At 47.3% G+C, this 14,853-nt stretch overlaps 2 protein-coding genes across 2 annotated transcripts in view; one reads left to right on the forward strand and one right to left on the reverse strand.

The window, feature by feature from the left end:
* LOC102512762 (cytochrome P450 3A12) overlaps positions 1 to 8,233 on the reverse strand; it is a 64,143-nt gene extending 55,910 nt beyond the window's left edge. The window contains exons 1-2 of the mRNA XM_032459760.1: positions 8,066 to 8,233; positions 7,886 to 7,954 (exon numbers count right to left, since the gene is read on the reverse strand). The gene's annotated coding sequence lies outside the window, so the exon portion shown is untranslated. The remainder of the gene's footprint in view (positions 1 to 7,885; positions 7,955 to 8,065) is intronic.
* LOC102515012 (olfactory receptor 1F12) lies at positions 4,774 to 5,995 on the forward strand. The gene has a single exon (XM_032459761.1). It carries the CDS (start codon positions 4,936 to 4,938, stop codon positions 5,878 to 5,880), a length of 945 nt encoding a protein of 314 aa, XP_032315652.1. The 5' UTR covers positions 4,774 to 4,935; the 3' UTR covers positions 5,881 to 5,995.
* Positions 8,234 to 14,853: the final 6,620 nt, after the last annotated feature.

The following is a 14,853-nucleotide window of genomic DNA, read 5'->3' on the forward strand; positions in this document are numbered from 1 at the left end:
GGCATCCACAAGCTGGACATGGTCCTAAAAGGAATCTCCTCAGCCACAATATCCCCCATGGGAGAAAAAATGATCAGGAAGTTCCCAGTAGCCTTCACCGCTGAACACTCAACAGCCGCTGCAGACATCCCCAGCCCTGCCCATTGAGAACCCCTGCAGTCTTCGCCAACACTGACCTCAGCTGATGGAGACACACAAAGACTATGCCCCTGAGCCTTCCCTGGAGCTGCCACAACCCACTCAGTAAGCACCCTTACACCCACCCACAGGTGAAAGTATTGCCCCACCAAAACCAGTCTGTAAAGTCTGGAAGAGGGGACTGTTCCATCAAAGGAACAGACACCAGTGCAAGGCTACAAGAAATACAAAAAACCAAGGAAGCATGATAGCAACAAAGGAACACAATCATTTTCCAGCAACTGACCCAAAAGAAATAGATGTCTATGAATAGCTAGACAAAGAATAGACAGTTCTCAGCAAGCTGCACGAGAGCACAGACAGACAGCTCAATAAAAATCAAGGAACAAATATGTGAGCAAAGCAAGAAGTTCAACAGGGATAATTCAAAAAAAGAGAACCAACAGAAATTCTGGAGATGAAGAATACAGTGAATGAAATGAAAAATGAAACAGAGAGCATCATATCAGACTTGATCAAACAGAAGAAAGAACATGTAAAGTCAAAGACAGATCATTTGAAATTATCCTATCAGAGGAGAAAAAAGAAAAGAGTGAAAAAGAGTAAAGAAAGCCTATGTGACTTATGAGACACCATCAAACAAAACCATATTTGCATAATGGGAGTCTCAGAAGAAGAGAGAGAAGGGATAGAAAACTTATTTAAAGAAATAATGGCTGAAAATTTCCCTAATCTGGGGAAAGATACAGGTATCCAGGTACGTGAAGCTTATAGGTCCCCAACAGACTCAACTCAAAGACAACTTCAACAAGACACGTTATAATTACAATAAAACTATCAACAAAACAAAGAGAATTTTAAAAGAAGTTAGAGAAAAGAAGTTCATATCATACAAGGGGACTCCCATCTCAGTGGCTTTCTCAGCAGAATCTTGCAGGCCAAGAGAGAGCAGGGTGATATCTACAAAGTGCTGAAAGAAAAAAAAATTGTCAACCAAGGATACTTTAATGGGCAAAGCTGTTACTCAGAAATGAAGGAGAAGTAAAGACTTTCACAAATGAACAAAAGCTGAGGGACTTCATCACCACTAGACCTGTCTTAGAGGAAACAGTAAAGAGAGTTCCTTGAGCTGAAATGAAATGGCCATCAGCATGAACACTGGAGTTCTGATCTGAGCAAATAAACAAGATGAATTCCCTGGACAGAAGGCATACAGTAAGAAAATACTAAGATTTTTCCCTGTAGACAAAAGTGACAAATTAAACGACTGAAAGCAAAAACTTTCCAGTAGAAAAACCCTAAGGAGATGCTGCAGAGCCCAGGAGAACTGAGGCTGGCCAGACCCAAGGTAGTTACTACATATTTATTTTTAACAGTGCCCATTGGGTACTGCTCCCTAGAGGCTAGGAGTAGCTCTGAAGATAACCTGAGTGTGAGGCCCACACACCTCTCCAAGGCTCAAGAGTCAGGGGATGGAGCCCTGCTCTCTCAGCCTTCTTGCTCGCCCTGCCTTCCAGGCACGGACGTGTTCCTCACCCTGCTTTCCAATGGGCCCAGGGTTGTGTCTGAGGCTCTAGGCTGCTTGTGAGCTGTCTGCCCTGCCTTAGGAGAAGAGGAGCAAGTCAGGAGCAGGCAGGTTCCTCGAGTGGGGCTGGCAGAAATCAGAACAACTGGACAGGTCAGTGCCAATGTGGGGACAAGAGGACACACTCCCCTGTCAGTGCCCCAAAACGCATAAGCCCCAAGACATCTCCTTCTCCACTTCTCAACTGGAGACCCAGTCCTTGGAAACCACCTAGGAATCCAACCCCATCACTTTCCAGAGAAGAAAGCAGAGTACAGAATCCCTGGGGCTTTCACAGAATAGGTACAGCATTCAGGCCAACACAAACCCCAGAGCTGCGGAGGTCACCAGAGAGAGATGAAGAATTGCCACTGAAGCAAGAAAACAAAGTCGATCTGCGTGCTGGCTGCCCAAGGATCAGGAACAGGAATCCGCCCGCACAGACAGGTGTCCAAGTCCAGTTACAGATGGGTTTGTGCAGTGTTTCCCGCAGTGCGCAGCCCGCGCCTACAGGGAGCCGAAAGTTGGCACTAGGGGGTTTACAGAGACGGAGACAAATAGCACCAAACAGCGTGGCAAGACAGCAGTTCCCTCTTGAGTTCTCTCCCGCCCCTTCGGACGCCCTCTCAGAGAAATACTCAGACGGGCATTACTTCCCTAACTCCTCGCTACAACTTTCCATTCATCTTTTTTAATCAAGAAAAAGTGGGTTTCAGGCTCAGAACTCTGCAGGTAATGGTCTCTAGCTTAAAACTCACCAAGCGTCATTGCCTTCTAGTGTTAACATGACGTACAAACTTCCTTTTCTAATAAATGAATTTCGACTCACAAGTTTAGTGAGTTAAACAGCGGTACTAAGGAAACAAAAATACAGGTGATACACAAAAATGATTGGCATTTAGGAGGCACTAGGTTGATATGAGGCGAAGGAGGACCATCTGTGAGGTCACACCGTCTCAAAGGCACGAGGTCACGAAGGGGCACATTAAGAAGAGATCCCCATTCGTTCAACAACACGGCATGTCTCCTGTAGTCCAGGAATGTTGGAGAAACTAGAAATATCGCAGTAAATAAAAATAAAGTTCCTGCTCTCAGGCGTGGTGAGGAGGCCACTGTGGCCGGCCTACCAAAAGTGAGGGGCAACAGAAGGAGGTGAGATCAGGGAGAGGGACGGGGGAGGCCCGGGTCAGGCACAGCCCTGCAGGATTTGGAAAGGAATTTGGGCTTTGTTCAGAGAGAGGCAGGAAGCCACTGGAGGATTTTGAGCAGAGAAGTAGCACGATCTGACTTACATTTCTTAACATTCACTCTGGTTGCTGTGTAGAAACAGACTATTGAGGGTCGGGTGTGGACAGAAACAGGGAGCCCCGTTAAGAGACTACTGTAATGCTCTGGATGGAAAAAAATGGTCTGGGGGCTAAGAAGGCAGCAGTGGCTACAGAGAGAAAGTGGTCCCCTTCTGGTTATATTTCAAAGGCAGAGATGGCAGGCTTTGCCAAAGTACTGGAATGAGGACAGAAAAAAGAAAGAGGATTTAAGACTGGTGCTAAGGTCTTGGCTCGAGCAATTGGAAGAACAAGATGGGATGACTGAGGAAATAGCAAGTTTGAAGAGGAGGAGATCAGCGATGTGGTTTTAGATAAGTTAGGTCAGAGATGCCTGTGAGATCTAAATGGATATGGGGAGTAGGCGGTTAGACATAAAGAAGTTCAGTGGGGAGGGTATAGCTCAAGTGGTAGAGCTCATGCATGCACAAGGTCCTGGGTTCAGTCCCCAGGACCTCCTCCAAATACAAATAAATAAGTAAACCTAACTACCTCCCCTTCATAAAACAAACAAACAAACAAAGGAGTTTGAAGTTCAAGGGGAAAATCCCAAACAGGAGATAGAAATTTGGCTGGTATTTAAAGCTTTGGGACTAATGAGATCATGTATAGAATGAGTGCAGACAGAGAAAGACGGGGCTTGAGGAGTTGCTGGGCACCCCAACAGCTGGAGGGCAGAAGAGGAGGAACGAGCAGGGGACACCAGGAGCGAGTGACCCGTGAGGCAGGGAGGTGCCAACACAGAACTGTGCTTCGAAACCAAGTGAAGATCAGGCTCCAAGAAGGAGGAAGTGGCCAACGGTGCGAACTCCAGCTTGTTGGGTTTAGAAAGATGGTGCCTGGGAGCTAAAGCTAACCTCAGACGGGTCGGGTGAGGACAGACCAGCACAGTAACTCCAGCTCCTCCTTTTCCCCTCTTCCCTCTTAATAATCTACATCCTATAGGACCAAAATCCCAACTAACTGTGCCTTGTGAGGCAGTGAAAAGTAATTTATATTATATCTAATGAAACTTCAGCTGAGCTCACACTGAACTATTATGAACTCCAACTCAGAGGGGTCCCTGTGGCGCCCTGCTACCCTGCCGTGTTACTTTGGGCAACGTTGCACCTGTAGTTTCTCTTTGTTCTCTGCAGGGGCGACTCTTACCCACCAGAGGCCACGCCCTTCCTGGGTAAGGCCAGACAGAAGGGCTGGCTGGGCCGTCCAGTCAGCAGGCTCCCTGCGCAGGCTTGCTCTGGCCTCCGGCTTCCCACAGCGTCACCCGGACCACGGCAGCCCAGAGCTGGTGAGAAGTATGAACCTGAACACCCTGAGCCTCGGGCTCTATGTGGGTGTAAGAACAAGGGGAGATAAAATATTGACGGGGAAGGAGGATGTTTACCAGTATTACCCTCTGGTTCAATGTGTGTGCCACTGTGGTTCCAGAATTCTGAATAGAAAGGGCCTTTGGGTGGCAATCTTACTGGGCGTAGGAGGAAGCTACGTTCCTATAGCGCTTTACTTAATATCGAGACATCATGACAAAGAATGAGAGTATGAGGGAAATTTCTGGGGTAAGACACCCTAAGCACCCCTCTCTTGTTGTCACCGCCACTGAGTACCTGGCCATACATCACAAGTATTCTCCTTGGAGAGGTGGCACATGGAGCTTTGTGGGGCTCAGGACCAGGAGCATTTCGGTGGCAAAACTAATTAAATCCCTGGCTTTGGGATCTGCTGGGGCCATAAGACTCCTTGGTTGAAGCATTCCCTTTGACAGGCAGAGAGCCTTCTCTTGCAAATGAACACAGAGATGTGGCCAAATGTGAGTTGAGGGGTCGTATGAGGGAAGGAGAGGGGCGTGGGCACCTCCCCCGTCTCTAAGGCCTGAGCCTGGCCTGGATCTCCCAGCAGGACCAGTTGACCATGGAGACGGGAAACCACACAAGCGCCTCTGAGTTCCTCCTCCTAGGGCTCTCCAGCCGGCCCGAGAGGCGGGAGCTGATCTTTGGGCTCTTCCTTGACATGTACCCAGTCGGGGCAGCAGGGAACTTGCTCATCTTCCTGGCCGTTGGCTCAGACTCGCAACCCCACACACCCATGTACTTCCTCCTCAGCAGCCTCTCCCTGGTGGATTTCTGCTTCATCTCTGCCACAGTCCCCAAGATGCTCGTGAACATCCAGACAAAGACTCAGTCCATTTCCTATGGTGGCTGCCTAGCCCAGATCTACTTCTGCATTTTGCTTGCCAACATGGACAGCTTCCTCCTGACGGCCATGGCTTATGACCGCTACGTGGCTATCTGCCACCCGCTGCGCTACTCCACTGTGATGAGTCTGTGGATCTGTGCCCTGATGCTGGGGAGCTCCTGGCTCATCGCCAGCTCCCACTCCCTGCTGCACACCCTCCTCATGGCTCGGCTGGAGTTCTGTGCCAGCAACGTCATCTCTTACTTCTTTTGCGACCTCGTTCCCCTGCTCCAGCTCTCCTGCTCCAAAACCCAACTCAACCAACTCATGATTCTGCTGGTGGGGGGCCTGATCGTCCTCATCCCCTTCCTTGGCATTCTCATCGCCTACGTCCACATCGTGTCTGCTGTGCTCAAGTTCCCATCAGCCCGGGGCAAACAAAAGGCCTTTTCCACCTGTGGCTCCCACCTCACGGCAGTCATCTTCTTCTATGGGACCATCACAGGGGTCTACTTGAGTCCCTCATCCTCCCACTCAGCTGACAAGGATTCACTGGCGTCAGTGATGTATATGGTGGTCACCCCCATGCTGAACCCCTTTATCTACTGCCTGAGGAACCAGGACATGAAGGGAGCTGTAAGGAAACTAGTCAGCGTGAAGTCTCCACCCCATGGGCTGTGACAGCAGAGCTTCCCCTCAGGACCTTTGCCCTGGGAAGGGGATGAACCCCAGGGACAGGCTCCACATGCAGAGGGTGGAACACAGACCCTGTTGTCCTCAGTTGCCACCAGGGGCAGGGAATCCTCTCATTGCTTTGTAAGTAATTTGCAAGTCCAAAGCTTCTTGGCCCCTACACAGACTGCGCAGACCACCAGGAAGGGGATAAACTCTCCCGTGAAGACAGAAATACATAAATGAACGTAAATTAGCTTTCTCTGCAGGCCTCTGGGGCGGGTACATGTGGAAAAGGTAAACTCACAGGAATCTGTGACCTGTGTTGACAGCCTGTGCCAAAAAGGTCGGTGCCCTCTAAGAACCCCCGCACACCCCACAGTTCCTCAAATCCTAACCCTCAAGCATCTCAACTTCCAAACTCCTCTGCTGCACCCCTACTTCCTCAGCCGCCATCTCCACATCCTGGGTTGAACCTAGCTTTGGAGACAGGCTTGACAGTCCTCCTGGAAAGTGTGCCACTCTTAGCCTTGAGTCCTGCCTGGTGAGTTCCACAGCTCTGCTTGTGTCACGAACGTGTAGAGTTGAGTGTCTCAGCTGAGCACCTAGGAGGGCCCGACGCTGTCCCACGTATGTGTTCCACATACATGCCATCCACATGGTAAAGAGAGAAGAGAGGCTAGACTTAAGAGTTCGTCCCCTGGGTGTGAAGAACATAAAGGGAACAGGCCATGAGAATCTTTGTGAAGGTGCTTCTCCACAAGTCGACCTGGAGAAGGAGACAAATGGGGGAGGCCTCATACAGTGAGTTTATGGCTGAAGAAGTTATATGTGGCCTCATGTCCAACAGAATAATATCCTAGGCTGCAAGGGGTGTGGCGGCGCTGGGAAGAGGATTATACAGAAAGTCAGAGCCACCGGCATCTAGTCCGGGCTCCTCCCATCACTGGCCGTTTGACTCCAGTCCACCTGACATTCACCGCTCTCCCAAACAGGCTGCTGCTTCCGTCCCTGCTCATGCTGCTCCAGCAGTCCCTCCTCGCCCACTTCTAGCCATCAGAACTCCAGCTGTCCTTCCAGGCTCAGATAAAACACCACGCCCTTCATGAAGCCTCCTCAAGTCTCCCCGGCCAAAAGGAGCGTCCTCTCTGCGCTGGAACACCATGTAATTTGAATTCTACTACAGCCCTTTTCGTGCTGTGCTTTGCTAACTCGTGTTCACCTCAACTCTACTCCAGACGTCGTTGGAGTAGAGATTTTAATTCTTTCTTATTTTAATTTTTTAATTTAGACCTTTATATCTTATTGTAAAAAGTCTTGCTCATCTTAATAAACTCACCTTCAGAAGACTACCACAGTGCCTGGGTTAAAATAATGACTTAGTTAAAGTATGTGGCTACCGATGATGACAATGATGACGACGATGGTGGCAAACTTGGGGAAAGAATGCTCACAGCCTTTCTCCCCGTGACTTTCCCTTGACCAATAATAAAAGTATAAAATATCTCCCCAAGCCCATCCAAGGAAAAAGAGTTTCCAACCTGGTTGGTCAGAGGCCAAGAAGTTCATTGGTCCATATCTTACAAAGGGCAGTGTGCCTTTAAGGGTCATCGTCCAGGGGTGAAGCTCCCTTCCTTCCAGCCTGGCCCCCGGTTAGTCCTTTTCCATTCACGTGTCTGGTTGGAGTCCCCACTTGGGGTCCAGTCACTTCTTGCTCTATCTCCAACCCTTGCCTGAGCACACAGGTCCTAACTTCAGATCTCGGGCTGAGAAGGGGAAGCAAGGTAGGCCTGAGCTACTTTCCAGCTCACCTTTTACCAGTGAGCCCACGATGGAGGTTACTGGGCATAACTCAGAAACTAACAAAGTTATACTTCGGTTCCAAGTTTGCTGTTGTTCCTTGAGCACATTGTTTCCTTGGGATCCCTCAGGAGTCGGGATTATTGGCAGAGCAGAATTTAGGCTTTCCTAGGTCCCCGATCATCAAACCACAATAATAGCAATAAAATCTCACCTCAAACCGTAAAAATGATGGGAAGAAAAGCTGACATCAGCATGGATAAGAGGTCTTCATATCCATTTGCTATAATAGAATAATACAATGATTTGGTCCCAAGGTTGAAAAAAAAAACTGAATGAGAAAAAAATAAAAAGAGGGGCAGCAATGAATAAATATGAAAGACCTTCAACTGACCTTGCTCATCGGTGGGTTGTGAGGACACTTGCTGCCTTCGAGGACTGTCTTCCAAGGAAGGGCAGAAGATAAGGTAATCCTTCTCTTACAGCAAACAGCTTTTCAGACTGTCTCTAGCCCTTGCCTCATGCTAAGGGGTAAACAGAAAGGAATGACCTGCACACAAGTCAACTATAAAAAGTTCAGAAGCTCAGCCACCCTTTCAGACTCGTTAGCATAAACCCGATACTGTGAACATACCAGAATGTTCATCTGTATTTTTAAAATGAAACCTTTAAGAAGAAAGGGGAAAGAATAGTTTTATTATCTAAAACAGCCTTATTAAGAACCCCCTAGTAGGAAAGTGGAAGCATCTTCAAGAATAATCAGAATAATCAGTGTCTCCTCCATGACATATTCCAAATCATACAGTTTCTCTGTTCACATGGCTGCCTTCTCCACGCCAGAGGACCACAGGTACTGCATCCACCTAATGAATGTAACTTGAGCTGAAGGGAAAATGATGTCCCAGGTTCCCTATAAGCACTGAGGGACATATCAGCAAACAAAACAGAGTATCTTCTTTCCTGCACCTGATGTTCCAGGAAATAGGGAAGGAAAACCAAAAAAAAAAAGAACAAATGCACATCCACTGTTTCAGAGAGCTGTAAGTGCTCTAAAGAGAAATAAGTCTGGATCAGGGACTAGAGCTTGCTAGGAAAGCTACCATGGTAGGGCTGTGCTTCACTTCTCTACTGATGCACCACCAACCACCCAAATGTAGTGGCTTGAAATAATTGTACTCATTTATTTCCTCTGTGACATTTCCGGGGGTAACTGGGCTGAGCCAGGCAATTCTCCCCCAGGGTCTATGGCATGTAGTTGTAGAGAAACAGGCTTGGGCTGGAGTCATCTAGGATTCCTCACTCACATCCAACCGTTGATCCTGGCTGTCAGCAGCAACCACAGTCAGGGCTGCTGCTGGAATGCCTGCGTGTGGCCTGTCGCTGTGACTGGGCTTCCTCGCAGCATGGTGACTCTGTTCCAAGGGCAGACATCCCAAGGACTGCCTCTTATAACAGGGGGAGTAACACAGCATCACTGCCTTCACGTTTTACTTGTTAGAAGTGAGTCCGCTAAGGCCAGGTGATATTCAAGAGGAGAGGAATGAGACTCTCTTGATGGAAAGAACATGGAAGAATGTGCAGACATGTTTTTAAATCATCACAGATCATTAGGGAAGGTCTCTCGAAACAGAAGCTCCTTTGAAGAGAGGGAGAAAGCTGTATGAAGGTCTCGGGAAAGCAGGTTCTACGCAGAGGACAAGAGCACAGCCCCAAGGTAGGGGTACCCTTGCAGGTCGGCCCACAGGCTCCCGGAAGGGCCGTCAGCTCAGGGAGGGCTTCGGCTCTTACTATGAGAAGGGAAGTCTCTGGGAAGTTCTGAACAGAATAGTGAAATAATCTCACTTATACTTTTTACAGATTATTTGGTTCTTATATGGTGAATAGACTATAAAGAGGAAAGAACAGAAGCAGGGAGATTAATTAGAAGGCTACTAACATAGCCCAAGAGAGAAGACGGCAGCTCGGATCCGAACATGTTGGAAGTCACAGGAAACTGCGAGATTCCATCTGTGTTTTGAAAGTAGAGCTGATAGGATTTGCTGATGGTTTGGATGTAGTGTCTAAGAGAGAGGGCTCCAGGCTTTTTGGCCTAAGCAACTGGGTGAATGGAGGGTCCATTCACTAAGATGAGGAAGAAATAGGTTTGCATGGTGGAGAGAAGACAGTTTATTTTTGTATGTGATAAGTTTGAGATGCCCATTTGAACTTCAGGTAGGTAGTTGTACACATGAGTTAGAATTCAATGGAGAGATTCACAACCCACTGGAATCTGGCCACTGAAATTGCTCTCACCAATGCCACCAATGATTCTCCAAGTTGATAAAGTCAATGCACATTTCTCAGTCTTTTTTTTAATTGTGGAAAATACATACAATGTTGAATTTACCATCTTAACCATTCAAAGTGCACAGTTCAATGGTGTACACTCACACTGCTGTGCCATCATCACCACCATCCCGCCACACAACTCTTCATTTTGCAAAAGTGAAGCTCTGTAGCCTCCCCATGCCCTCTGCTCCCAGGCCCTGGCAGTCACTATTCTCCTTTCTGCTTCTAAGAATCTGACTACTTTAGGTATCTCCTATAAGAGGAATCATACACTACTTGTCCTTTTATTTCACTTAGCACAAAGTCTTCGAGGTTTATCCAGGTTGTAGCATGTCAGAATTTCCTTCCTTTTCAGGGGTGAATAATATTCCATTGTACAGATCTACTACATTTTCTTTAACCATTCATCTGTTGATGAACACTTGGGTTACTTCCAGCTATTGCCTATCATGAATAATGCTGCTATAAACATGGCTGTACAAATACCTCTTTGAGTCCCTGTTTTTAATTCTTTGGGGTATACACCCAGTAGTGGAATTGCTGGGTCAGACGGTAATTTTATTTTTAATTTTTTCAGAAACTACCATACTGTCTTCTGTAGTGGCTGCAACCATTCTACATTCCCACCAAAAGTGCACAAGTGTTCCAATTTCTCCACATCCAAACAAAGAGATAAAAAAACAACTGAAATCTGTTAAAGGTCTTTAGTGGAAAGCTGCAGGTCTTTGCTATCTATTTCTAGTTTGGGGTTATATTAATTCTTTTTTTCTTTTTTGCTGCTACACTCCCTAAATTAGGAAAGGAAGGTGAAATGCAAGAATACAATACATATTGAGTAAGGATCCAATGTTAAGATATCGTGTCAGTGTTTTCTGTATGCACTGAATTATTCTGACCATCAAATTGCAGTAGAGGAATGAGTCTCTGCTTAGATGGTTCCAAGAGTCCGCCCTATGTAAATAAAGTAGGTTGGGTGGGACGATGAAACATTTTGGGTAGGAAGGTGGTTGGGAAGTAGATATTAAAACTGAGAAAAGATACAGTGGAGTGAGGAAGATACAGAGAATTGTTTGTGCCATCTGTGCGTAATTAAGGACTCACGCCTTTGTGATAGCCTCTCCCAACACAAAGTGACCGCTGCATCCACAAACGGCTCTGAATCCACTCCTCCCCTCCCAGGTGCGCTCCCCCTCATCTTCCTTTTCTTTTCACAAAGCAGGACATTCCTTTAGCCAAGCACAAAGAATTACATTTCAAGATATTTTACTAAGAAGCCAAGGTAAAATCAGAGAAAATAACACCTCATTCAAAAGAAAGCAAAAGGGAATTTTCTTCTCTCTTGAATAGATTCCAAACTATCTAGAATCCAGTCAGTCTTCTGTTGAACAAGGCTCTGGACCAGGACTGATTCTCAGTCAATCACAGAAGCTGTTCCCCTTCCCAGACTCTCCTGTATTATTTCAGTGGTCTCTCCATCAATGCCTTCAATGCCCTCTGCGTCCCCCTCTACAGTTATGAAGGACAAAGTGATACCAGTTTACCCAAAAGGAAACCGTTAAAGATAAACGTTCCTGACAGATTTCAGGACAGCTGACAGATACAGCTTTGTTGAAGTGTTCCTGCTGAATCCTCCCAGCCCCGCCACAACTCGCCTGGCTGTGCTCTCCACACCCAGCCCCGCACCTAGTCGTGGGCACACACAACCGCACCAACAACAGAACTCAAGCGTTTTCCGTAAAGCTGCCGTCTCGAGGTGCCCAGAGGAAAGCGCTTCATTTGCCTGCCCCATTACGGGACATGAAATTAGAGAGGACCAGTGGCAACTGAGTAAAATTGGGGAGGGGGGGGCAGGCGGAGGAGATATGAGGCAGCAACTGCAAAAGGCACGGATTCATTGAGGACGTCTATTAAGCACCTTTATTAAGCTGGGCAGTCATGCTGAGTGCTGAGACACAGCAGTAGATGGATTTCTGACCGAAAAAAAAAAAAAAATCCAAGTCTTTTCCCCAGGGAGAAATCAGGGACGTAACTGTCCTGTATCGTTGAAGAGACTCACGTGTCGTGGCTTCCAACCGAAGTAAGCAGTAGAGCAGCACTCCGCCGTGAGGACCACGCCTTGCTGTTCCACCTGCTCTGGGCCGGCGCGGAGGGAGGGAGCCTTCAGATCTGTTCACACGTGTGACGAGCGCGCGGGTGCAGCCGCAGCGTCCCACACGACGCAGCAACCTTCTCAGAACGTGCGTGCGTTTCCGTCACCCAAGGAGCTGGGTGAAGTGGAGAGGCCCTGAGCCCCAGCGGCGAGCTGCGCCGCTCCCAAATACGCTTCCAATAAGCTCCCTGAGAGGCTGTGAGGTGAGTGATCTCCAGATGATACTTTGAGAATTTCTGCTGAAAAGCAGTTAAAAGACAAACTCAGACATATTAAAATTTTTAAGAGCTTATTAGAGCCACAGCCATTGCAGTCAGGCAGCAGCAAGCCGGCAGTTAGCAGCAGCGCAGCTGCAGGAAGGAGGGGCAAGGCCTCTACCGAGGAGACAAGGAAGCAGAGCGAGAAAATTATTTGATGGGCCATAGCTGCAGGCTGCCTTACACAGCAACGCCTAGCTGGCTGTTTGTGATTGGGGACCCTTGGGTTTCAATTTTTTAAACTCAAGGCGCTTACAGGCTTAAGTTTTGGTTTGCTTATGTAGGCTGCCAAGGCAGTTAGAACCACCTCTGTCTAAGGGCCTCCTTGTTTATAATTTACCAGCATGAAGGACAAAACTTCGACCTGGAATAGCCTAAGGATGGCTTTCATCTTGAGCGTTAAGTATGACAGGGACTTGCGGACCCACCACCACCAAGGCTGTAAATAACACACCAGCAAGCTGGTAGAGCTGGCTTAACTGGGTATTGAGCACCACCCAGAAGCAGCAGTACCCTCTGCAGTACCACGGAAAGCAAGGGGATGTTCTAAGACTTTGGGGCTGGATCACCTCTAGACCCCCTGCATTGAGTCTTCTGAATCAGGTGCCATTACTCTATGAGCAAATGATCTTCTGGAGTCAAACCCCACACAATCTAGGTACCTGCCCTACTGCTTCCCTGAGTTTCCTGAAGTATAAACTACCACAACACAGAGGTGTGATCAGGGCCCGGTGGGGGTTTACCAGCGAGGTATCTGGGGCACCTCTGGAGTGGGAGTGGGCAGAGAAACCCGGGAAAAGTGTGGGTCTCTAGGTGTAACAGCTCCTGCTGACCTAACAGTACATGAAGATGCTGGATGTGGGCTGGAGCTGAGCTTCTCCAAGATTTCTCAGGGCCCGGTGTTGGGGGAGCTCCCAAACGTACACCCATAGCTAATGGGAGATACATAAACTATCACACACTAGAAGTGTGGAGCCAGTGCTTTCCGGCTGCCTAACTCCCAGCGTATTTAAGAAAACAAAAAACGGGACCTTCGATCCTGACCTGCTTTCTGGACTGGTCCCCAACATCTAACAACCCTTCTGTTATTTCATATTCAACAATTCTAAAATTAGACTAATTTTTCCCCTTTAAATCACTGCTGTTCAAACCAGTTATCCCTCCAGATTTCATTTATTTGACCATCAGTTTTGCCCTGTTTTTAGAGGTCTGTCACAAGAACCAACCAAATCATAAATTAGGAAATAATTCCAAAACATTGTGAGATTGAATGCCCATGGGGATATCTGCATATATGCGTTAACGAGAACATACATTAATTACAAAAGACGCTCACTGAAGCAATGGCCTAAAGCCATCAGTTTCTAGAAGCACAGTCTCTAATCTGGGGCAGGAGGTGTAACATGGGTGAAAGCACCGGTAGAGACCACAAGCCCTCAAGGGAAGTGATCTGTCTAAAGGCTGGTGAGGTCAAAGTATTCTCAGGACACCAACACAAAACTAAGACCAAGGATGAAGAAGACACTGAAAATGGGACTTTCCACAAAGAAAGGGAGCTTCCAGCACCAGAGGTGCTCCTGCAGAAGCCGTGTGAACAGGCTTTGGCCAGTCACGCACATGGTGAAAACAGGATAGGCGGAACCTGCAGCTCTTGCACAAGACCAGGTGCGGTGAAACCAGTGCATCTCAGGTATGCGCAGCCTCACCCTCCCATCCCCACCTGCCATATGGCGCTTACCATACGACAAAGGATTGGAACCCTTTTCCTACCACACTAACTAGTAAATCCTGTTGATTCTTTTTACATTTAAAATGCTTACATGAAAATAACTTAAAGCTTACAGAAAAGTTGCAATAGTAGTGCAAAATACCATATAGTCTTTATCCAGATTGACTTAGTAACTTTTTTACCCCAATTCCTCTCCTCTCTCCTCCTCCTCTCCCTCTGCCTCCTCCTCCTTTCTCTTTCCCCCTCCCTCCCCCATTCCCCTCCTCCCCCCACCTCTCTACCTCTCTCTCCACACACACACACACACACACACACACACACACACACACACAATGGTGCTTTAATCCCCCAAAACTTCTCTATTTCCTAAGAACAGGGATATTTTCTTACATAACCATAGCGCAGTTATCAATGTTAGTGCGTTTAACATTGATACAATAATTCAATCTGGATACATAATTCAATTTTGTCAATTGCCCCTATAGTATTCTTTTTTTAAGCTGCATAATACTCCACCATGTGGATGCGCCGTCGTTCATTCAGTCATCTGACTTGGGTATTCAGGCAGTTTCCGGTATTTCTGCAGTTACAAAGAATGCTGCAATGAATAACCTTGTGCATATGTATTTTCATATTGCTAGAGGTGTGTCTTCAGAGTAAATTTACACATAATTTTGTTAGTGCTAAATTCCCCTCATATGAGGTTGTATCATTCTGTC

This window comes from Camelus ferus, chromosome 18, assembly GCF_009834535.1.
Source record: "Camelus ferus isolate YT-003-E chromosome 18, BCGSAC_Cfer_1.0, whole genome shotgun sequence".
Lineage (NCBI taxonomy): Eukaryota > Metazoa > Chordata > Mammalia > Artiodactyla > Camelidae > Camelus > Camelus ferus.

Excerpts from the sequence above, each read along its gene's own strand:
- LOC102515012 (XM_032459761.1), top strand. The coding sequence starts at position 4,936 with ATGGAGACGGGAAACCACACAAGCGCCTCTGAGTTCCTCCTCCTAGGG.